The 20938-nt window shown below is 40.1% G+C and overlaps 1 protein-coding gene and 1 long non-coding RNA gene across 27 annotated transcripts in view; one reads left to right on the top strand and one right to left on the bottom strand.

Annotated features, from left to right (window-relative positions):
- LOC310847528 overlaps positions 1-20938 on the bottom strand; it is a 181251-nt gene that overhangs the window by 31580 nt on the left and 128733 nt on the right. For 2 of the 24 annotated variants that reach the window (XR_014565841.1, XR_014565842.1), the window contains exon 5: positions 557-664. The exons of 20 other annotated variants lie outside the window; for them this stretch is intronic. This is a non-coding gene — a long non-coding RNA (uncharacterized lncRNA). Of the gene's footprint in view, positions 1-556; positions 665-10964; positions 12221-13755; positions 13899-20938 lie in introns of all 24 variants that reach the window. 2 more of the 24 variants (XR_014565839.1, XR_014565840.1) reach the window with 2 other exon arrangements.
- Positions 1-20938, top strand: part of NR5A2 (nuclear receptor subfamily 5 group A member 2) — a 117403-nt gene that overhangs the window by 69430 nt on the left and 27035 nt on the right. For all 3 annotated transcript variants that reach the window (XM_083745357.1, XM_083745356.1, XM_083745358.1), the window contains exon 5: positions 10441-10560. In XM_083745357.1, coding sequence (XP_083601483.1) covers positions 10441-10560 — 120 coding nt within the window. The remainder of the gene's footprint in view (positions 1-10440; positions 10561-20938) is intronic.

The following is a 20938-nucleotide window of genomic DNA, read 5'->3' as shown; positions in this document are numbered from 1 at the left end:
GTCTGTACCACTCTTTCCTTACAGTTTAGTCTAGACCCTTTTTCTTGTAATTTGATCCCATTGCTTTCGGTCCTACCCTCTGGAATGACAAAATCAATTTGTTCCATCATCTACCTGAATATTTGAATTCTAAATATTTGAAATATTTGAAGGTAGCTGTTATATCACCTCTTAAATGATCTTTTCTCCAGGCTAAAAACCCCAAACTCTTTCAACCTAGTCTCCAGGCATCTCACCATTTTTGCTGATCTTCTCTGGACACATCCCAGTTTATGCATATATTAAAATATGGTGCCCAGAACTGGACACAGGTGTTCCAGGTGAGGTTTGACCAAAGCAGAATAAACTAGTACCATTGCTACGTTTCCTTCTGGCACTATGTGACTACAGTGATCTCCCTGTACACAGATAACTAGCAAATCGGGAACAGGTGAGGCAAGAGCTCTTACCTGTAACATGCTCATTTTTTAATGCATAATTTTCATTTCATTTTGTTACTGCATGGAAAACATTCAAACATTTTTTTAATGATGAAAAGTCAACAAGAGCTACATACCCCATAACCCTCTTGTTTATGTAATTCAGCTCTAATTCATCTGAAATTATTTCACAATTTCACATAAACATTTGTGGTTCCGTTGTTGATGTAAGTGGAATTACTGAGCTAGGAAAGAGTAACACGACAGAGAAAGAGCTTCCAGGATGCAGCTCTCAGGAGAATGCTTGCAGAGCATTTCTACAGAACAACACTTGCAATCACTTTGATAAAGAATAGCTCCTGCATTACCGGTATAATTTTCAGCAGAAATCTTAAAAACCTGCCTTTTTAACAACAAAAAAGGAAAAACCCTGGAAATTACATTTATAATTCATCAGAAATGATGCTGAGTGTCAAACATGAATAACCTACATGTGATCTAGCATGCAAAGCAAAAAATACAAAATAAATTCCACCCCAAGTCCCATAAAAGCCAATTTTTAAGTGCCAGGTACTCTGTTTGATGCTTTGAATAATGCAAATATCTAGTGATGACCTTATTTTCTTTCCCACTTAGAAGTCATCTGTGGGTTTGTGTGAAATGCTGAGAACTTGTATTTGTCTACTCTTCGGGAGTTCAGAAACCCTGTTGAATATTAGCATACTGGAAAGAGGCGGTGGTAGGAGGAGGATAAGCTGTCTTGGGGGAAGTCGGCTCTACTCCGTAGGTTACCTAAGAATTTTGTAAGGAAAGCTTGGACTAGTGACAGCTTGTAGTTGTTTGGCATCCCTGTATCTGGACCTTAGTTGTGTGTGCTAATGGATGGATTGGTGTGGCTGCACACCATTGATCATATGAGTGTCCAAACCATGCCCTTAGGTCGGACAATAGTTTATTCTAGAGTAAGGTTACCAGATTTATTTCAATGAATCCAGGGACACTTTTTAACTTCAATAGATTTTGTATGGGGGCTGATTTGTAAATCCTGGGACTGTCCCCGGGAAATGGGGATGTCTGCTAACCTTATCTAGAGGAGGAATGAGGAACCTCTGCCCCCCCCCCACGTTGTTGAACTCCAACTCGCATCAGCCCTAGCCAGCATGCCCAATGGCCAATTGCAGTCCTACAACATATGGAGGGCCACAGGTTTACCAATGCCTCAATCTCATAAACTGCTTGTTAACTATCTACAAGGCTTCTGGGGTTACTCAGCAAGTTTCTGGGGATACGCAGCCTGGCTATAGTAGGAGTGTTGCTTTACAGCTTCATGCTGGCCGCTATGGTCTGGATGCTCATCCCTGCCAGCCCACTGGGATCTTGGTTCCCGTATGTATCTCCTTGACCCACTTACTATAACATCTGGGGACCCAAGGTTGAAGAACACTGGTGAAGAAGACATGCTTGAGAGTATGTTAGTCATTTGCCTTGAGTCCTGCTCCTGGGACTCGCTCCGACCAATGGGCCTTGATCCAAGTCCCTTCTGCTTGTCCTGTCATCATTGTGCTAAAGAATTCAGGAAGGAGAATTGTGGGTCAGCCAATTGACATGGTTGATAGACTCCAAGGCAGGGGCAGTGCTGGCCTGAGTAACTTGAACCATGTGATTCCTTTCTACAGGCAGTGCTAATGCACTATAGTATGATATAGCACAATGGGTGGGGTATAAATAAATAAATTATTATTATTATTATTATTATTATTATTATTATTATTATTATTTATTAGCACTGCATGGATGCAGCACAACCACTTAGGTGGCATGTGACTTGGTCCTCCCTTGCATTTCCATGTTAACATGGTTTTGCCACTGCAATGCACCCAAGGAAAGTGAGTACTCTGCCTCACCTGGTGAACACTGAAACACTCATCTATTTTAATGGCACCAGAGTGACAGGCTGATGGTTTGATGCAATACAGGATCACAGCTGATGCAGCAAAAGGCTAGAACCAAAAGGCATGGCAAAAGTGCTTTCCGTGATTGCTCCATTGAATCCAAGTCCCATATAAACATCTGGTATGCACCAAAATTCTGTAGTACTTGATAACAATGTAAAGTGCAGTTATAACTGCACAATGTTCCATTCTCAAAATTAGATCATCAAAAATAAACAGGGAAAACAGAACTGTGCTTGTTGAATATTTCAATATGCTCCGTGTGGCTTTTTTATCAGTGTTGTTGCCAATGTTGTTTGCTATTTAAAAATTTGGTCTACCCTCCCTCATTGATAACACCACTACAAAGGTTTTTTTTTATTCTTTTTAATTTTTCAGATGAATAACTAACATTTCTGAAATAGCATTTCTGAGATAGACTTAGTTCTAACTACAATTGATAACATGCTTTTGGGTTTCGGTATCAACTGAGACTTGATGCTGTGTGTTACTGAAGTCCTTGCCAAATTCCAGCAGAATTCGCTGGGAACACATTCCAAAAAGCCTGAGCCTGTGTAGCTTGGACATGTAGGTTTTCAAACAATGAGTAAACTGACACCACGGTGCATCTGATGGTCTTCTGCCAATGTTCCTTCATTTGTCAATGTACCATATCCAACACCAAGCCTTCAGTGCTTCTTGTACTTCCTTTCACTGGCTGTTCCCTTCTTCTCTCTTATACATTCCTTCTATCAAGCCTTTCTGTTGCCTCTATTTTGCAAAGCCAGCAGAAGTGCATATATACAAAGACAGTGCTGGGAAGAGAAGCTGCCGCAGATGTGCTGTTCTTTAGAGAGGGTGTGAGCGATGGCTGCCTTCTGAGGAGCAATGAACACAAAGTAGACTTAGGTGCATTAGGGAAATACAAATGATGACACTCTTCTCCCACATGCATAAGAAAACTCCTTATCAATAGTTAAGTTAGTCTGCAAATTCAGTTGGAAAGCTCATTTGCAATGGGCTTTTAACACAACAGATTTCAGCATAGTCATCACTACACCAACATACCTAGGACTTTTCTGCATTTACTATACCGTATTTTCTTCTTCTACCCAAATCAGTAGAATTCTGAATCCAGGTTGCTGAGTCGGAGAGGACTCTTTACTGACTAATATTGAATGGGATATGGCATAGATTCAATATATGGCTGCTTTTTATATCATAATAACTATGTGGTAGCTGTTCTGTGAAGCAGCTACATTCGATTCACAGTGCCCTTTCCCACGTAAATCAGGATGGCGAACCTGTGACCCTATAGCTGATGTTGAACTACAACTCCCAGCATTCCTGCCCATTTGTCTTGAAGGCAGAGGCTGATGGGAGTTGGGAGTGCAATATCTGGAGGGCGGCAGATTAGTCATCCCTGATGTAGATCTTCCAAACACTGGACATAGGACCTCCACGTCAACATCACAGGTTAGTGCCCATGCAACCTTTTTAACTAGGGCTAACTGCAAAGGTGAAGGAGAATTTTCATTGAGATCATGGTGAGTAGAAGGGTTAAGCCTTGTCTTCCCATGCTCTACATTCTCAGTAATCATCCCCTGCCCCACACTTGTAATTAAATAAAGAAGAAAAAAGCTACATGGTTGCAAGCGTCATGTGTAGTTAGGCCCAGCTGAGCTAAAGGTTTTGTGAACTACAATTCTGTTTTGCTACATTTATGAGCCTTGTATACAACAGCAGGAGCTGAGCAGTGATTGTTTATTCTGACTTTGCTGTTTCACACTGTTTGCACAGCATTGGCTTGCTAATGAGGTGATACCAGCTTGGGAGGGGAAGGTAAGCTTTGATAGCATGCTGATGATTCTCAGAACCTTCAAAAAGCCTCCTCCCCGCACCTAATCCACAATGCAAAGTGAATTTTTGGCTTCCAGAGTTGCTGCCTGTGGTTGAGACAGATGTTTGCTGAAAGCATTTCTGCATCCAGGTGTTGCATCTTTAAAACGCATTTTATGGTCAGACCCAACACAATTCATAGAATGGGATGCAATATTCAGAAAAGTTGATGGAGTTGCAAAGTTAAATTAAGCCTAATACAAACTAGGGCTTTCCCTGTGGTGACCCTGAACACCATGCCCAGAAACATCTGTTAGCAACATTGCACAGCATCCTCCAACTGGAGAATGTCAAGATTCTTTCCCTACATATTGACTAATACATTTTTGAACTTGATTATGCTGCTGATACAGTTTGGGTCTCTCCAATATTTCATTTTAGAAATGTTTTCTGGATTCTATTTATGCATGTTTATTTTTTTCTCTTCTTTGTCCCTCTTCACCCAAAAAAAGACTAATAAAGTCTAATAAGAATAATAGTTATGGTGCATAGTTTAACTTTTGAAGTCAGCTAAAGATACACCTCTTTGCTCAGACCATCATAGGGGGTTGATGTAATGAGGTCAGCTGTGCACTGAAAGGTTGTTTCAAAATTTGGTTTGCTCTTTTAACTTCTAGACTGTAATTTGTTTGTGATTTAGATTTGTAGTATATCTTCTATGTTGTGACCCACCCTGGGAGCATGAATCAAAGCAGTGTAAGCTAGAAATCGCAGGAATAAACAATGATGGGGTATCAAAAGAGTTATGGGGAAAGTTGTCGACATGTACAAGGGCTTTTCAAGTCTTGTTCATATCAGAGCCAGTGTGGTGCAGTGGTTAAGAGCGGTAGTCTTGTAATCTGGGGAACCGGATTTGAGTCTCCGCTCCTCCACCTGCAGCTCCTGGGTGACCTTGGGCCAGTCACACTTCTCTGACGTCTCTCAGCCCCACTCACCTCACAGAGTGTTTGTTGTGGGGGAGGAAGGGAAAGGAGAATGTTAGCCGCTTTGAGACTCCTGAAGGGGAGTGAAAGGCGGGATATCAAATCCAAACTCTTCTTCTCTTCTCATGTTATACACTATATAAAGCCAGGTATGGAAGACAATATGGGGTAGCCACTGGTGTCAAGAGCAGGACTGTGGCTGGAGAAAAACCTCACTTTTCTCCTTGTGTGCATTCACTTAATTATATAGTCTTTAATATGTTTATAACCTAATAGGTTACAGACCAACTGGTAGTACAAATTAGCAGGATACAGAAGAATATTTTCATTTAAATTTTAGTTTTAGACATCTACTTTCTTCTCAGAGTAGACCTATTGAAATTAGTTGATGGGCCTAAGTTAGCCATGTCCATTAATTTTAAAGGGTGTACTTTGAGTAGGACTAGAACTGGAGCCAACTCTTTGTTTCTAGATAATCTTTGGAATGTAGATGGGACAACTCTACATGTTTCAAACCAATACCCATCAGTCTTAAATACAGTTAAAAACTGTCTTTAAACCTTCTAGTAAAACTATGCTGAAGAACAAACATAATACTATAACTGAAAGCAATCTGACACATTTCTGGGAATTGGGAAAGGTGCACTGTGGACCTGTAACTCCTACTTTTTCAACAAAGCACGACTGCAATCTTCTCTTCCAGATAACAGGGGGCTTTGTTAGAAATGGCATGGGAGATAAATACAACTGGGGCAGAGTGAAAAGGAGCTCTTTTTTAATATAGGCTCAGCCTTGTTCTGTGATCTAAGCAAGAATGAATTATTGTGGTTACATGCAGCATGGGGACTGAGCAAGGTTGCTCCTGTGATAACACAAGCTTCACTTTGACTTAGTCATATATCCCTCTGCTATGTACCCCTCCTCTTTCTTTCATCCAGCAATATTGTCAAAAGGCTGCACAGCTTGTAAGTAATATTAGAGGGTGTTCATAATAAATTGTCTGCTTTGTGTACCACGCTGGATCCTGCCAAAACCCAGTGGGTCACTTGATGGGCTGGCTGCACGGTGCTTCCAGGCCAAAGGGTCAATCTGTTCTTGAGGAGAGAAAGTTGGATAGGTTCCCAAAACTTAATTAATGTGAGGTTCTCTTGGCTCACAAGCGGGTCAGACTAGATCAGTGTTTCCCAAGCTTTTCCCCCCATGGACTATTTGAAAATTGCTGAGGGTCCTGGTGGACCACTTAATGATTTTTCTGCCAGCTGTAGCATTTGCAATGTGCCGTGCGATTTTTAATTGTATTTGTCTTGCTTCTTCTGTATTATATTTGGTTTTACTGAATTCCATAGAATAAATAAAAGAAACAAGACAAATACAATTAAAACCAATAGGATTATTTAAAGTGATAGATGTGCTGTCTCCTGTCTTCAACTCCAAATCTATAGACATGCTGTGTACCATCTGAGTGAAGCTTGTGGACCACAGACCACAATTTGGGAACCCCTGGTGACAGTAAAGAGGCTGCTGCCAACAAAAATGGTAGCCGTGCATTTACTTCTCCCTCTCTCCCCTTCTGTGGAAACAATCAGAACAGGTGCGCGGGACCAAGGGACAAAAATGGCCCCTCAAGCCTTCTAATCTGGCCTTTGCAACTCATCCTACATCACATACCTGGCCATATCCCTCACTGACCCTGTTCTCCACCTTTGTCTAATAATTTTAGCCGGCTGAAATTTGTCCTTGAACTGTGGTTGTAACTCATGGGAGAGTGCTGTGTGTCTGCCACACCAACCACCACCTTCTGTCCACATGTTCAGCAAGAGACGGGCTCAGCCAGCTGAAGTGTGTGGAAGGACACCTCTCCTCAATACAGTCAAACCTTGGTTCCTGAATAGCTTAGTTGCCGAACAAATTGACTCCCGAATGTCGCAAACCCAGAAATAAGTATTCCAGTTTGCAATCGTTTTTCGGAAGCTGAACGTCCAACACGGCTTCTGCTTGAGTGCAGGAAGCTCCTGCAGCCAACCAGAAGCCGTGCCTTGGTTTTCGAACGGTTCCAGGAGTCCAGGACTCCCAGAACGGATTAAGTTTGAGAACCAAGGTTTGACTGTACAAGCTCCCATAGGTTGGGTTCAGTTTGCAGCCTAAGATTAAATAGCCACACTTTTCTGGATGCAAAGAGAATCCAAGTGGGGCTCACATTGTTAGTCCCCCATCCCAATTAACTTTATAAACTTATTAAAAATACAGTATTCTGCGTGAGCTACCAAGTGCACCCCTGAATACTGGCATTTGGTGACATTTTAAAAATTGTCATATCACAAGCAAATCTTCCAAATGACACAGGCACCATTTTGATCGACCATTTTGTTTCAAAACACAGACTGGATTATTTGTCCAGAACACTTATATTTCTGATTGTTGTGAGTTGTAAAGTGTACTGACAATAGACTTCCACAAAATGTACCGTTCCCCATTTTAATTGTGAAGATACTCAAGAGCAAAGCCTTTGCACGTTTGCTGTGATTCTTTCCCCTCCCAAAGCCCAACCCCACTGAAATCTGAAACAATGTGCCTGATGAAGTATAGTCAAAGTCATTGCAAGCTTTAATCTTAAAATCAATTCACTGTTATTGTGCCACTGATATCAAGCAAAACTATGCTTGAGTTCAGTGGCTATTATAGCAGTAGCCCACAAAAGCTCATGCCAGGAATAATGGCACCTTTAAGATACCATAACGATATTTGTTACTATTGCTTATAAAGATCTGCAAATAACTGGGTTTTATTCACCATTCTTGATCAATCCTCTAGATTGCATTTGCTCCACCAAAGAGTATGCTTTAGTATTGTATTTTGAATTTCCATTATTCTATGATTTAAGGGGAAATAATATGATTTAAGGGGAAATAATCAGTCATAATTCTATGCCGATTTTTTTTCATTCAATTTGTTTACTTAGTTAAGTTTCATCATTCAATTCCAGTTGGGCAAGCTGGCTACTAGTAATTATCTTCCTCATGCTCACACGAACAATTTAACATGTGGATTTGGGTCTTTTGAGAATCCACTTTCATTAATACAAAGCAAGCCTCAAAAGTGATCAGCTTTAGCCTTGCATTTAGCATTGGAATGAAATACGTGATTAAACAGTTCACGAAACAGGACTCTACATTGCTTTTTTCTAGCTGCCATTAGACAAATATTATAGTGGAAGACAAATTACGCTATGTGAGTACAAAAACTTCTTGTCTTGTTGTGTCCATCCATGCTCTAAGGCCAGTACTTAGTGACACGACTTGTTTACATTTAACACGTATGCAAGAGATGTTTGTTCAGCATCTGGAAACAACCAATTCCTCACGGGAAGTTCATCTTGTCCTCTCTCTTATGACATATTGCTGGCAAGCAAAGACCTTTCTTTTCAGCCTGTCATTTGTAATAATATTGCTAGTAGTTTGTTTATATTATTTTATGCTACTTCTATAAAATCAGTTGCTAATTGATATTGGTGTCTTTTGTTGCTACTGAGTAGGTTTCATCCTGCTGACTAATTTAGTAATTAGTATTCTTGATACTGTTTACAGATAGTGTTTGATACTGTTTACAGCTGCCTACATGCTTTAATTAATAAACAAATCATAATCTCTGGTTCTGATATTTAGACATGAATATGTTGCTTATGTAGCTGAAACACAATTCCTACACAAGAGAAACACAATTCCTACACAAGAGAAAGCAGAAGTCACAAACAAATAATTATATTTTCATATTAGAAAGGCTTAACCTGTTGACTGTGTGCCTGTCATACAGCTGTTAAAATCATTGCTGTCCCTCAGTGCCAACAGTTATTAACCAGTTACTGTAGGTCTTTCGTCTATTGATATCTGGCAGGAAATACTACATTTAGTGCATGAACAGGCATGGTATTTCAGAAGGAGAGGTGGTAGTCAGAACAGATTTAAGATTTTCAGCAACCAATGTTCAGATGCCAATACTTGGATAAATTCAAAATTAAATAGTTAAAAAGCAATGTATTTTATGAGCATTTGTTCTGTACTCATTTATAAAATGTAACTACAACAAGGTTAATAGTGCAGTTCAATGTACATTTTGTGTGTGAGAGAGAAGCCATAAGAATTGAGCTTTTGCATACATGTTTATGCAAGAAGAAACAACCCCTGCTCCCATTAAATATCCTATTTTCCCATAGGTGGAAAAGCAATGAATCATCCCTTCCCAGCACGTTATTGTTACAACCAACAGCCCACCCCTGACTGCATTTCCTCCTACAAAGCAAACAAAAAACTCAACACATCAACACCGGTTAACACCACTGCAGGATTCTCACAAGCTACTCTCAGTCCTCCAGCAATATTAATATACCTGGGCTACTTTTTCAGGGCTTGGTGAAACTCACAGCTTCTCAACCACAATCTGAATGCACTAATGATTAATTTTATTTGTATTTGCAGGGTAATTTATTATAGTTTACATACTAATATTTTTCCTTTTCCTTTTTTGAAATTATGAAATTAAACCTAAGTTAGAAGGAATATAAATTCCTGTCTTTGCTATTACCTTTTGTTTTTGGGTGGACACAATACTGCTCAGTTGCACCAAAATTCTGATTTTTAAAATTATTTTCTCTGGAAAGTAGGTAACAAAACAAAAATGGGAGAGGAGTTCAAAATGAACTAGGCAGCTCTTCTGCATTATCTGAACTTTTAAAACAAAAAAGGATTCATGTATGCACCACAAAAATTGCCCAGAAGTCATTTTCCTGTTGTTTGGGGGAAGGAATTTCCTGGGTCCTTTTAAACCTACTTCTAGATCTTCCATGGTGCTTATACGGCTCTAAATTTCTTTTCAGCGCTCATCACTTATAGCTCTGACTTCATTCATTAGCTAAAAGCTGTGAAAGGCTGAAGCAGGCTCATATTTCATAAAGAAATTGCTTTGAATGGTGCCTGCATATTTTGCTTCATAGCCTTCCTTTAATAAGGACTAGACACTTACTTTTTTTTCCAGAGTCTGGGCCCCTTTATGGCTCCCAACCTGGTACAGCAGAGACACCCTCCCTTCCACAAAAATAGCCCTGAGTATTCCAGTTGCTGAGGGTCAGCTACAGAGGCCTTGGCCTAAGGTTCCTCCCCAATAGTTTTAAGAGTACCTAAGAATTCTGTCATCAGAAAACTCAAAAGTAAACAGCAACAATAAGCCACCAAGGAAATATCACATATTAAAATATATATATATGTTTGTCCACAGGTTGATGACCAAATGAAGCTGCTTCAGAACTGCTGGAGTGAACTCTTAATTCTAGATCATATTTATCGCCAAGTGGTACATGGGAAAGAAGGCTCCATCCTCCTAATCACTGGGCAACAAGTGAGTTTGCAAACTGAGTATTTTGGTTTCGTTTTTAAACCTCTTTCCAAACTGTAGGAACTTAACTATGTCTCAAACGTTCTTGGTATTACACCGAAAGCCTTTCCTATTGAACCACGGTATTAGCTGCAAAATAACTGAAGTAAAATGATCATCAGCACTGTCATCTTCAGATGAAAAAGGGTGGTATATAAATTTAATTTAAAAAAATTTTAAAAGTAAATTCTGTTCCTGATCCAAACTTGTTACAATAAAAGCAAATACAACTTATATAAACATTTACTCATCTACCTCTGTGAGTGAGGCCTGGCGTGTAGGAAGCATGATATCTGCAGCATAATGCCAATCCATTTTTTTTTTAAAAAAATGGGAATTTATTTCAGATAAATCGTTAGTCAACATACCTTTAAAGCACATTTATACTCTTAAGTTGTGGGTGAACATATCAGACGACACAGCGATTCTTCAAACAACTCTTGTTTATTCACAGGCCAGAACAGAACTGAACTGAAGGGTTCAGTCAGCCTGCTTATATAGAGCTCCAGTACAACGTAACTGTAACAATTTCCTAAAACTATCCAATCACTGAACGTCACTTTTGATCCCTTATTTGCATAACTATCTACAGTATCCCCCTGCTGGCCCAGGGTGAGAACTTCAGTACATAACATATACCACTTTTAACAGTCATGGCTTCCCCCAAAGAATCCTGGAAACTATAGTCCCCCCCACTACAATTCCCATCACCCATAACAAACTCCAGTTCCCACAATTCTTTTATGGAAGCCATGTGTTTTAAATGTATGGTTTGTAGAGGGGGTTGGCATAGTGGGAACTAGAAGCAGATGGTATGAATTAAAGGAATCGGCCCATGAAAAGAAAAAATGAGAAAAAACAAGAACTCAGAAAGCAGTGAAGAGCAACATTTGTGAGGCCAAACACTGTGATGCAAGCCATAAGTTCAAGTTCAGATGTAACATTAAGCCAAGCCATGGTTTAGCACCATGTAGATGTATTTCAAATAGTCCCGTTTTCTCAGCACTGCAGGAATAGACTGCCAGAGAGAATAGTGCACTGTAGTACACTGTCATCTAGTGTGCACTGTGTGCAAACATTTAAAAAAGATTCTGTGCTAATATATTAATTCAGCTACTTACTGAATTCATTTACTTACTTGGATTCAGAAGCAGCTTGCCAGGTGTAGTGGGAACTGCTTGGCAGATCAGTTGCTATTGCTTACTGGGAGAACAAAAGGCAAGGCGGTGGGGAGGTTAGTGCAGTGCTGGTGCACTGGCTCAGCCAGATAGGTGCTCCTGCCACTGCTTTTGCACCTCAGTGACCTCCCCGTTATCTTGCCCCTTTCTGGTAAACAGCAGTGACCTACCTGCCAGGAAGCTAGCATAGCAGCTTCGGCACACACAGCAAACCACTTCCACTCAGATTAGGAGAATCAGAAGCAGCTTTAAAAGTCAAGCTTAAAAGCCACAGAGGGCACAGACTTCCAGGGAGTTCTCCTGCACAGACAAGCTCCAGTCAAACAAATGCAACATGCACAAGAGCACTGCCATAATCTTGCACAGCTTGAGATCACTCTCGACGATTGTGGTGAGAGAAGTTGCTCATACGTCGTGGCCGGGTTCATTTATAATTTCCAAGAGCCCTGGCAAAGTAAATGAGAGCGACAAGGCAAATTAAATGAAAATGTTACTCTTTGAAAATGTCTTTCAGCTCTAATGGAAAAGAATGTATGGTGTCATTGGAAAGGCAGAGTGCATTTTGTGTGTTTTATTTCTGATTCAAAGTGAAACCAAATGATGGTCCACTGGCATTTAAGTAGCTGAAACCTAAACTGCCTCCATTTATATACATATGAGGAAACAGTTGCTTGTTTGGACTGCAAACTACATTATTCAATTGCTATTCAAAATTTGCATAGAGAGACTTAGCCCTAATTTAAACCATGTAGGGTGATTCCTTTGTGCCTATAAGGAGAGTTGCATGTGTTGGGTGCATCAGGCAGAAAGACATGCACATTATATGAAAGGCAGGTGAATAAACCATTTGATCACAGCTACATTAACCATGGGCATGATCCAGTCATAAGTGGTGTTTGGTCCCATTGGTTTCAATGAACTCTGCCTGGCAATATGCTCCTAGGAAATTGATCAAGCCTGGGACAGATTTTCCAAAGCTAAGAACTATTCTATGAGGCTCCATGCCAGATAATTTCTGAACTGCACAAGCCACCTGGATAGCCTTTAAATAAATGAGCAAGGGTTGCAAAGACAAAACAGAGCATTTAATCACATTTAGACAATAACAGGCTCAAGCTCACTAACTACAGATCATAAAATGTCTTTGGAATTCCCCTCCACCCGGACTAAATCAAAATAATTTCTAATTTGGACTGACTCCATTTCTGACCCTCCCCTCTCAGACCAATTTAAACCTCCAACTTCATGTAAGTTTCTGATTGTATATGTCATTGTAACTCTGACAGCTATGTAGATTTTATCTTTATTTTTGAGCATCCTATATACACTATTCCTTGAATGGGTGATTTAATAGACCTGCTGCAAAAGGCAATGTAAACAGAAGAGGAAAGAAGCAAATTTATACTGCAGTCTTGCACACACATACCAGGGAAAAAGTCCCACTGAAATCAATGGCGCTTACTTATGAGTAGAAATGTATAGGACTGTGTTGTTAAATGCCAGTTCTTACATAAAGAATTATGATCAGACCCATTAGCAGTTTCTTCAAACCAAGTTGTCCATTACTCACTCTTTTCATTCTTTGCACAAAATGCTGCTCATCTGCTACAATGATTACTGTTTTAAAAGCAAACAAAGTGCATTCTTTCACTCAAGCATCATTTAAAAACCAGGAATGAATTGTTCTTTGTCAGATGCACAACATTGCAACAGTTGTTATGCCCCATGTATATTTCAGCTTCCAGAGTTATTCTGCACACTTTAAAAGAAAGTTGAATTTCTTCAAGGCTGCAGAATATGAAGATACTACTGTTATTTGCTGTAATTATTATCTTTGTTAAAAGAAAGCAAACAAAAATGCTATGATGGTTTAGTCTGAGATGAAGTACTTCCTACAGATTATTTTCTGCAAATGCTATTACACAGTTAAATAGTTGGAAGTCCAGGCAGTCATAAAGAATTCATTGTGTAATAAACTTACAATGCAATGGTCTACATGCTCACTCAGAGGTAAGTCTCTCTGTGTTTAATGGAGTTTACTCCCAGTTTAGCGGGTGCTGGGCTGCAGCTTTGGCTTTCTTATGAAGAAAGAGCAGAGAGTTCATAGTGAAGATGTCAGTCTCACTACAAAACATACAGATCTTAAATATAGACCATCTGCAATACAGATATGCAGATGACACAACTTTGATGGCAGAAAGTGAGGAGGAATTAAATAACCTCTTAATGAGGGTGAAAGAGAAGAGCGCAAAATATGGCTCAACATCAAAAAAACTAAGATCATGGCCACTGGTCCCATCACCTCCTGGCAAATAGAAGGGGAAGAAATGGAGGCAGTGAGAGATTTTACTTTCTTGGGCTCCATGATCACTGCAGATGGTGACAACAGTCACAAAATTAAAAGATGCCTGCTTCTTGGGAGAAAAGCGATGAAAACCTAGACAGCATCTTAAAAAGCAGAGACGTCACCTTGCCAACAAAGGTCCGTATAGTTAAAACTATGGTTTTCCCAGTATTGATGTATGGAAGTGAGAGCTGGACCATAAAGAAGGCTGATCACTGAAGAATTGATGCTTTTGAATTATGGTGCTAGAGGAGACTCTTGAGAGTCCCATGGACTGCAGGAAGATCAAACCTATCCATTCTGGAGGAAATCATCCCTGAGTGCTCATTGGAAGGACAGATCCTGAGGCTGAGGCTCCAATACTTTGGCCACCTCATGAGAAGAGAAGACTCCCTGGAAAAGACCCTGATGTTGGGAAAGATTGAGGGCACAAGGAAAAGGGGACGACAGAGGATGAGATGGTTAGACAGTGTTCTTGAAGCCACTAACATGAATTTGACCAAACTGCAGGAGGCAGTGGAAGACAGGAGTGCCAGGCGTGCTCTGGTCCATGGGCTCACGAAGTGTCAGACACGACTAAACAACTAAACAACAAACAATACATTGAAAGAAATAGTTCATTGCTCTTTGGCCAACCAGACCAAACACATACAAAAATTCATACTAATACGCACGACCCACTATATTCATTATTATTTTATAAAAGAGAGTGATAAAATCAACAATAATTTTAACACAATTAAATTATTATTAGGGGGGAACATTATACCATTTAAAAACCATGCTAATTGTATCTCAAAGGTTTTGCTGTTGGGGCAGAACATTGGATTAGTAGGAGCGTGCTTTATTTTATTTTTTAATTGGGCAGTCAGGAAAAATACTGACCCCTTACCTTCAAAATCAAAATAGTAAAAGTTTTAAATTAAATTAAAACACACTACTCTGCTTTCCACAACTTCCCCCTTCCCCAGTGACTACAGACCTAAGATAATTCCTCTTAGGGATGAATCTTCTGCACAACTGAACACAAGTAGAACTTGGGCCATCAGTAAAATGTGCTATAATCAAGATAGATTAAGACTGGTTGAAAAATATGGCCTCTGGGTAGAAGAACCAAAAGAGGATGTCTATGATACAAGCACCAAGTCCACTTTTTGCAGCCATTTTATGCCACCTTCTATGTTGTCACAGCAGCCAACAGGTTAGGCTGAGAGTTGGAGACTGACCCAGAATATGAAGTGAGCTAAAATAATGAGAATCGAGTTTAAAATACAGCACTAAACATGCTCAGAGTGTTTTCTTTTTTCTTAAGGTTGCCAGAATCTTTTTTGTTTGTGTTTTGCAGAGAGCTATGAAACTGCACATGCTCAGCATAGTTTTTGTAGTCCATGAAAGCTTATGTAATAATACTAGTTAGTCTTTAAGATACCTCAAGGCGTATTTTCTGGTACCTTATTTAATGTAGTCATTGAGCAGGGTGGGGGGGTGTTTGAAATTACCAAGGTCCCCATCCGCCTTGTATAGCAGGATAAGTACAAGGGCCACTTCCTTGTCTGCACCTGAGCAGCTTAAAAATAAGGATATTTTCAGTCAGCTCCTTTATGGTAATTATATATATCCTGCCTTCTTAGTCTGCCAAGCCTGCCAAGGTTATTCATAATATAAATATATTTATTTTATTTGGAAAGATTGTATAAAACATGTAATCACAAAACTCTCTGGGTGATGTACATAATAAAACACAACTGAAATTCACAGAGCTGTTACAAATATGCAAAATATAACTGTGGATGAAACATGGGGGGGGGGGACCCCAGGAAAACTTTTTTTAAAAAGCAAATGTAAATAACTGAACTATATGTCTAGGTAGGCCTGCTGAAATAAAAGTTTTCAGCATGCAAATAAAAACAATATAGTGAGGGTGCTTGCCTAATGTCAATTGGCAGGGAGTTCCAAAGTAGAAACGCTGCAACTGCGCATAACATGAAGCCATGGTTTAGCACAGTATGGAAAACCCTAAACAAACCGAAGCAAAGGATGAGACTCACATGCTCCCCTTCCCAAGTGCTCCTCTTCCATATAACTAGGAGGAAGAATTTGGCAGAGTTTAGTTTTGCTTTTACAGGAATCTCTCAGCTCACCATTATATTCAAGCCAGGAATTCTGGCTTAAAACAAATAATGGTTAGTTCAACAAACCAACTTTTATAATCCTTAGTGTGAAGTTGACTTCTAATGAAACTAGCCATTGTTTAAGCCAAGGCTCAAAGCTGATCCTAAGCATTTCCCCTTCTTTCAGCTTCTCACCTTTAAGCAGCGACAGCTGATGACTTTGCACTGATGCAGCAGTCGGAATGCCCCTCTCCAAGCACTTACTTGCTGGTGTAGCAAGTTTTTTGGGATAGGGCTGTAAATCTTCTTAGTGCCAAGTGCACAGAGTGCGTTAAGTTTCTTGATTCAGTTGTAATAGGATAGGTCTCACTTGCTCCATGCTAAAGCCATCAAGCTTTGCTTTGCAGAGTGCAGCTAGGAATGCACACACACAAGAGCAGGAATAGGCAAACTCGGCCCTTCAGGTGCTTTGGGACTACAACTCCCATCATCCCTAGCTAACAGGACCTGTGGTCAAGGATGATGGGAAATTGTAGTCCCAAAACATCTGGAGGGCCGAGTTTGCCTATGCCTGCCTGCACAAGAATCTCCTAAACAATGGGGAGGTGGAGGATCAGGATCTACTAGTAGACCTATGGTTGCTTTGCAGATCTACTAGTTGCTTAGGGCTTTAGCTCAGTGTTAGAGCATCTGCCTTCCAGGTTCAATTCCTGGCATCCCCAAGTATGGCTGGGAAAGCTCCCTGAAGAGCTGCTGCCAGTCACTGTGAAAAATACTAGATCAATGCTCTGCTGTCCAATGCTCTAACCTTAAGGTTATTAGGGGGGGAAATACTTGAGGGTGAGGGAACAGGACTTGGGAGCTTGTTTCTGGTACTGCTCACAGATTCAAGACACCCCTGGTACTCATAGGCACCATGTTCCTTAATTCCTTGTGTTTCCCCCTCATCTGTGGCCCTTTTTTGCACTTTGTTCTGGCCGGTAGACCACAGGGTTCTGGTAAAAAAAAGCAAAGCAGATCCCACACGCCCACTCCCCTGCCGTAGCTGTTTGGCATCTTCCCTCTATATGTCTAGAAGCAGGAGCCAGCACAGGAAATGGCATTTTTCATTGTTTGTAATGCACCAATGGCCCATAAATGTATAAGATATTTTATAGCACTTTGAAGCATTATCAGTTTTACTATTTGCATATTAGAACTAATTAGCAACCTCTGTAACATCATCCTGAGGGAGAGGTCTTCTGGCAACTTAATTCATTATCTTCTATTATTGGCATATCATGTTAAAATGGCAGGCATCGTACACTGTACAAGTCATCACAATTTTAATTAATTTGATTTCACGATGCCTGCTGTCTCTATCTAGGAGGAACCCATTCCCACTCTTAATGTATGAAAGTCCTCTGCTTTCCTGCAGTAAAGTACTTGCTGAAGAAATATTTATATATTTCCATTATATAAATGTTATCTACGATCTTTGCAGATAAAATGCAATTTGTAATCATAAAGTTATCATTGTTTATCATGTAAATTTGTACTGGGGGGATGCTAAATTAGTTTCACTGACAGTATAATCATTTTAACAGGAAATACTGCTTGAAGAGAAAAAGGTTGTCTAAGACTCGTCACGGCACACATTTGCTTCCAGTGCAACAGTCTGACTTGTGAAATTGCACTAGTGCCAAGATCAGATCCTAGTCAAAACACTGAAAGAACAATTTCATCTACCACCTTCTAGAAAGGCATCACACAAGGAAGAAACTAAGATTAAAAATAGAAAAATTAAAGAAAGTTTCCCTTAATGCATGCAACAACAATAAAGACTAAGTTCTAATTAACTACATGGATCATTAACTTTAATCATTCACAGAACTGAAAGCAAATGCCTTTCAACCTCCACTCTGCAAAAACGTTTATCCCAGCAACTAATAAAGAGAGACTAATGTATTAACAACATGTCACTATTACCTTTCCCAATGCTCAGATAAGCCACTGCAGTTAACTTGCCAATTTCCACTACCTCTAAGACCTTTATCAACCATTTCTTAGCAGATGGGACACTGGAGGAAGTTACGCTGCTTTGCAGCTGTAATCTTAGCTAAAAGATTCATAACCAGACCCCCTATTTTTACACTGTTTCCAGCCTGTCAATTTGAACAAGGTAACTACAGAATTAACAGATAAGTCATACTCTGTTATTTAAAAAAATGACTTTAAGAACCCTTTCCCAATATTGCACAATTGCCATCATAAGTACAGAAAGCCGTGGTTCAACAGGCCTTCTAGGTTTCCTCTGTATCTTGGGCACCCTTAAGGTTTCTATTTAAGTCTTGCTTTCCCGCAGGCAGGTAAAAACTTTTTAACAGCTAAGAACTTACATCAATTTACAGTTGAAATTGAGAAAAAATGTGCTATCTCTTGAAAGGAGTGGAAACGGGTGCAAGAATGTATGCAAGAACAGAAACCAAAGATTTTTCAGCTTCAGTGGATGGGAGAATATTCAGTACATCTATATGCATTTGTTTTTTGACCCAGCTAGGAAGCCTACACAAATTACTCCTATCTGCATGGAACATGTACACTTCTACTGGAGTATATTTCTCCTGTTGGATGGGGAAGTCCCAGCAGAATCCACCACAGTTTGGAAATTCTAAATGGTAGTGAACATTTGCTAGGCACAAACCACAGTTTGAGGCGTATTAGCTGCATGCAGCAATCCTTTCTAGAGTTGGTTTTTCAGAGAGTTGTGGGTCATATGCTAGAGCTACAATTAAGATATTCCATCATCAGTTATACTATTCTACCTGGCCTAGTGGTTCTTGGTTTCCAGTTTTTGAAGCACAGCAAAAACTGTCCAAAACAAAAGCAAAATAAATGAGTGTACTCATCTTTCACAACAATACTCTATGAGACCACTTTCAAATATCTGAAACAGACCACTGTCCTGTCTGTGGTGTGCAAAGTTTCAAGCAGTACTTACAGAGCATCATGCAGTCATCATTCTAGAAGGAGTCGCTCAGTGAACATGGTCATGTGTAGGTCTTAAATATCTGGATAATATCCACCCATATGGCAAGCTCATCATCCAAGTGTACCTCATATTCCCCCCCCCCCCCCGCGCATCATTTTCATTCACACTCTAATATATTGGCTCAAAAGGCTACCCTTTTCATAGATAAGTAGCCCATAGACTACGCAGAGAAGATAATATTCACTTTAATAATAACACTTCCTCCCCAGCCCCCCTAGAAGAGACATTAACTGGGGCTTTTTCATGCACAGTTGAGTTTATATAAACTGATTGACACCTTTGGGGGTCGTCTTTCCACTGACTCATAATTTTGCTCACTCGTGAAAAAGGTTTTCTCGGTGCTCTGTATTCTCTAGTTAAAGCTGAAAATTCAACTCATCATATTTACACAATAAAAAAAAATCCATTCTGCCTTGTTTTTAATTGCAAATCTGACTCAAGGGACCAATTCTCCTGCTTAGGAGGCATCCCTGTGCCTTCTACTAGGGAACCAAGTGCAGTCAATTATGGTAATGAAATGTCAATAAATATAAAAATTTAATACAGTCGGCTCTGGATGAGTGGCAGATGAAGACTTGCCTCCCAGACAAATTTGCTGGTTCTGCAAATATTAAATGCATCTGAAAGAGCAGCTAGTTGCCTAAGAGCCTTCCAGTAGCAGAGGGTGGAAGAATCTACCTATTGGGGTTTCCCATTATGTTATCATCTCAGTGGTACAGGCAGTGATATTCATGACATTCATCCCAACATCTTAACTTATTATTAAGAAGTGAAGATCATATTTTCTCTTGTGTGGAAACAGCAATTGGTTACCTCACCAAGGGATTCCCACATGCCCTCCCAATGCATCACAGAGGGAAAATTCAGCTGCAAATTAGATGTCTCAGCAGGAATTACACTTTTCTAAAAACAATAGGCTAGCTAATGTCCTGGGGTAGGGCTGTAAAATGATTTACATAAACGTCATTTGCTTACATTACAGGCACAGTTTTATGTCTTCATTTATTGAAAAAGGTGGTTCAGCCCACTGTCCAAACTCCCAGTCCACTGGACTAGATGGAATTTGGGTGAGGCAGAGGTTTCCCTTCGCCTAGCCCTGTCTCGTTCCTCTGGCTTCCACTGGTAGGGGAGCTCCACCGGTGCACCTTCCCTGGGTAGGCAGAAGTTTCTGCAGGTGATATCCCTGCCAGAGATTCTTAATGAGTCATTCTGGAAGTAAGGTGGTGGGGTATCTGCTGAATCCTCAGGGGTTGAATTTGGCCAAGTGGCTGGCTGGTTTTCAGCAGTCATTTGTTTCTTCCACAGTTGTACTGGATGTTCTGGATGTTATACAGTCGTACCTTGGTTGTCGAATGCCTTGCAACTCGGATGTTTTGGCTCCCGAATGACGCAAATTCGGAAGTGAGTGCTCCGGTTTGCAAACATTATTTGGAACCTGAACGTCCGACGCGGCTTCTGCGGCTTCTAATTGAGTGCAGGAAGCTCCTTGGTTTCCAAACATTTTTGGAAGTCAAACTGACTTCCGGAATGGATTCCGTTCGAAAACCAAAGTACGACTGTACTGGTGACTTTTATTTATATTTGTTACCTTGATGTTTTTATGAAAACTCCTCAAGGATGATTGTCATTGCCAGCTAAATTAAATAAACACACAATGTTTACTGTTAAAAGTTCCACT

Source organism: Podarcis gaigeae (assembly GCF_964106915.1).
Source record: "Podarcis gaigeae genome assembly, chromosome: 6".
Taxonomy (NCBI): domain Eukaryota; kingdom Metazoa; phylum Chordata; class Lepidosauria; order Squamata; family Lacertidae; genus Podarcis; species Podarcis gaigeae.
Note: the sequence above shows the minus strand (reverse complement) of the source record. Positions and strands in the feature narration are given on the sequence as shown.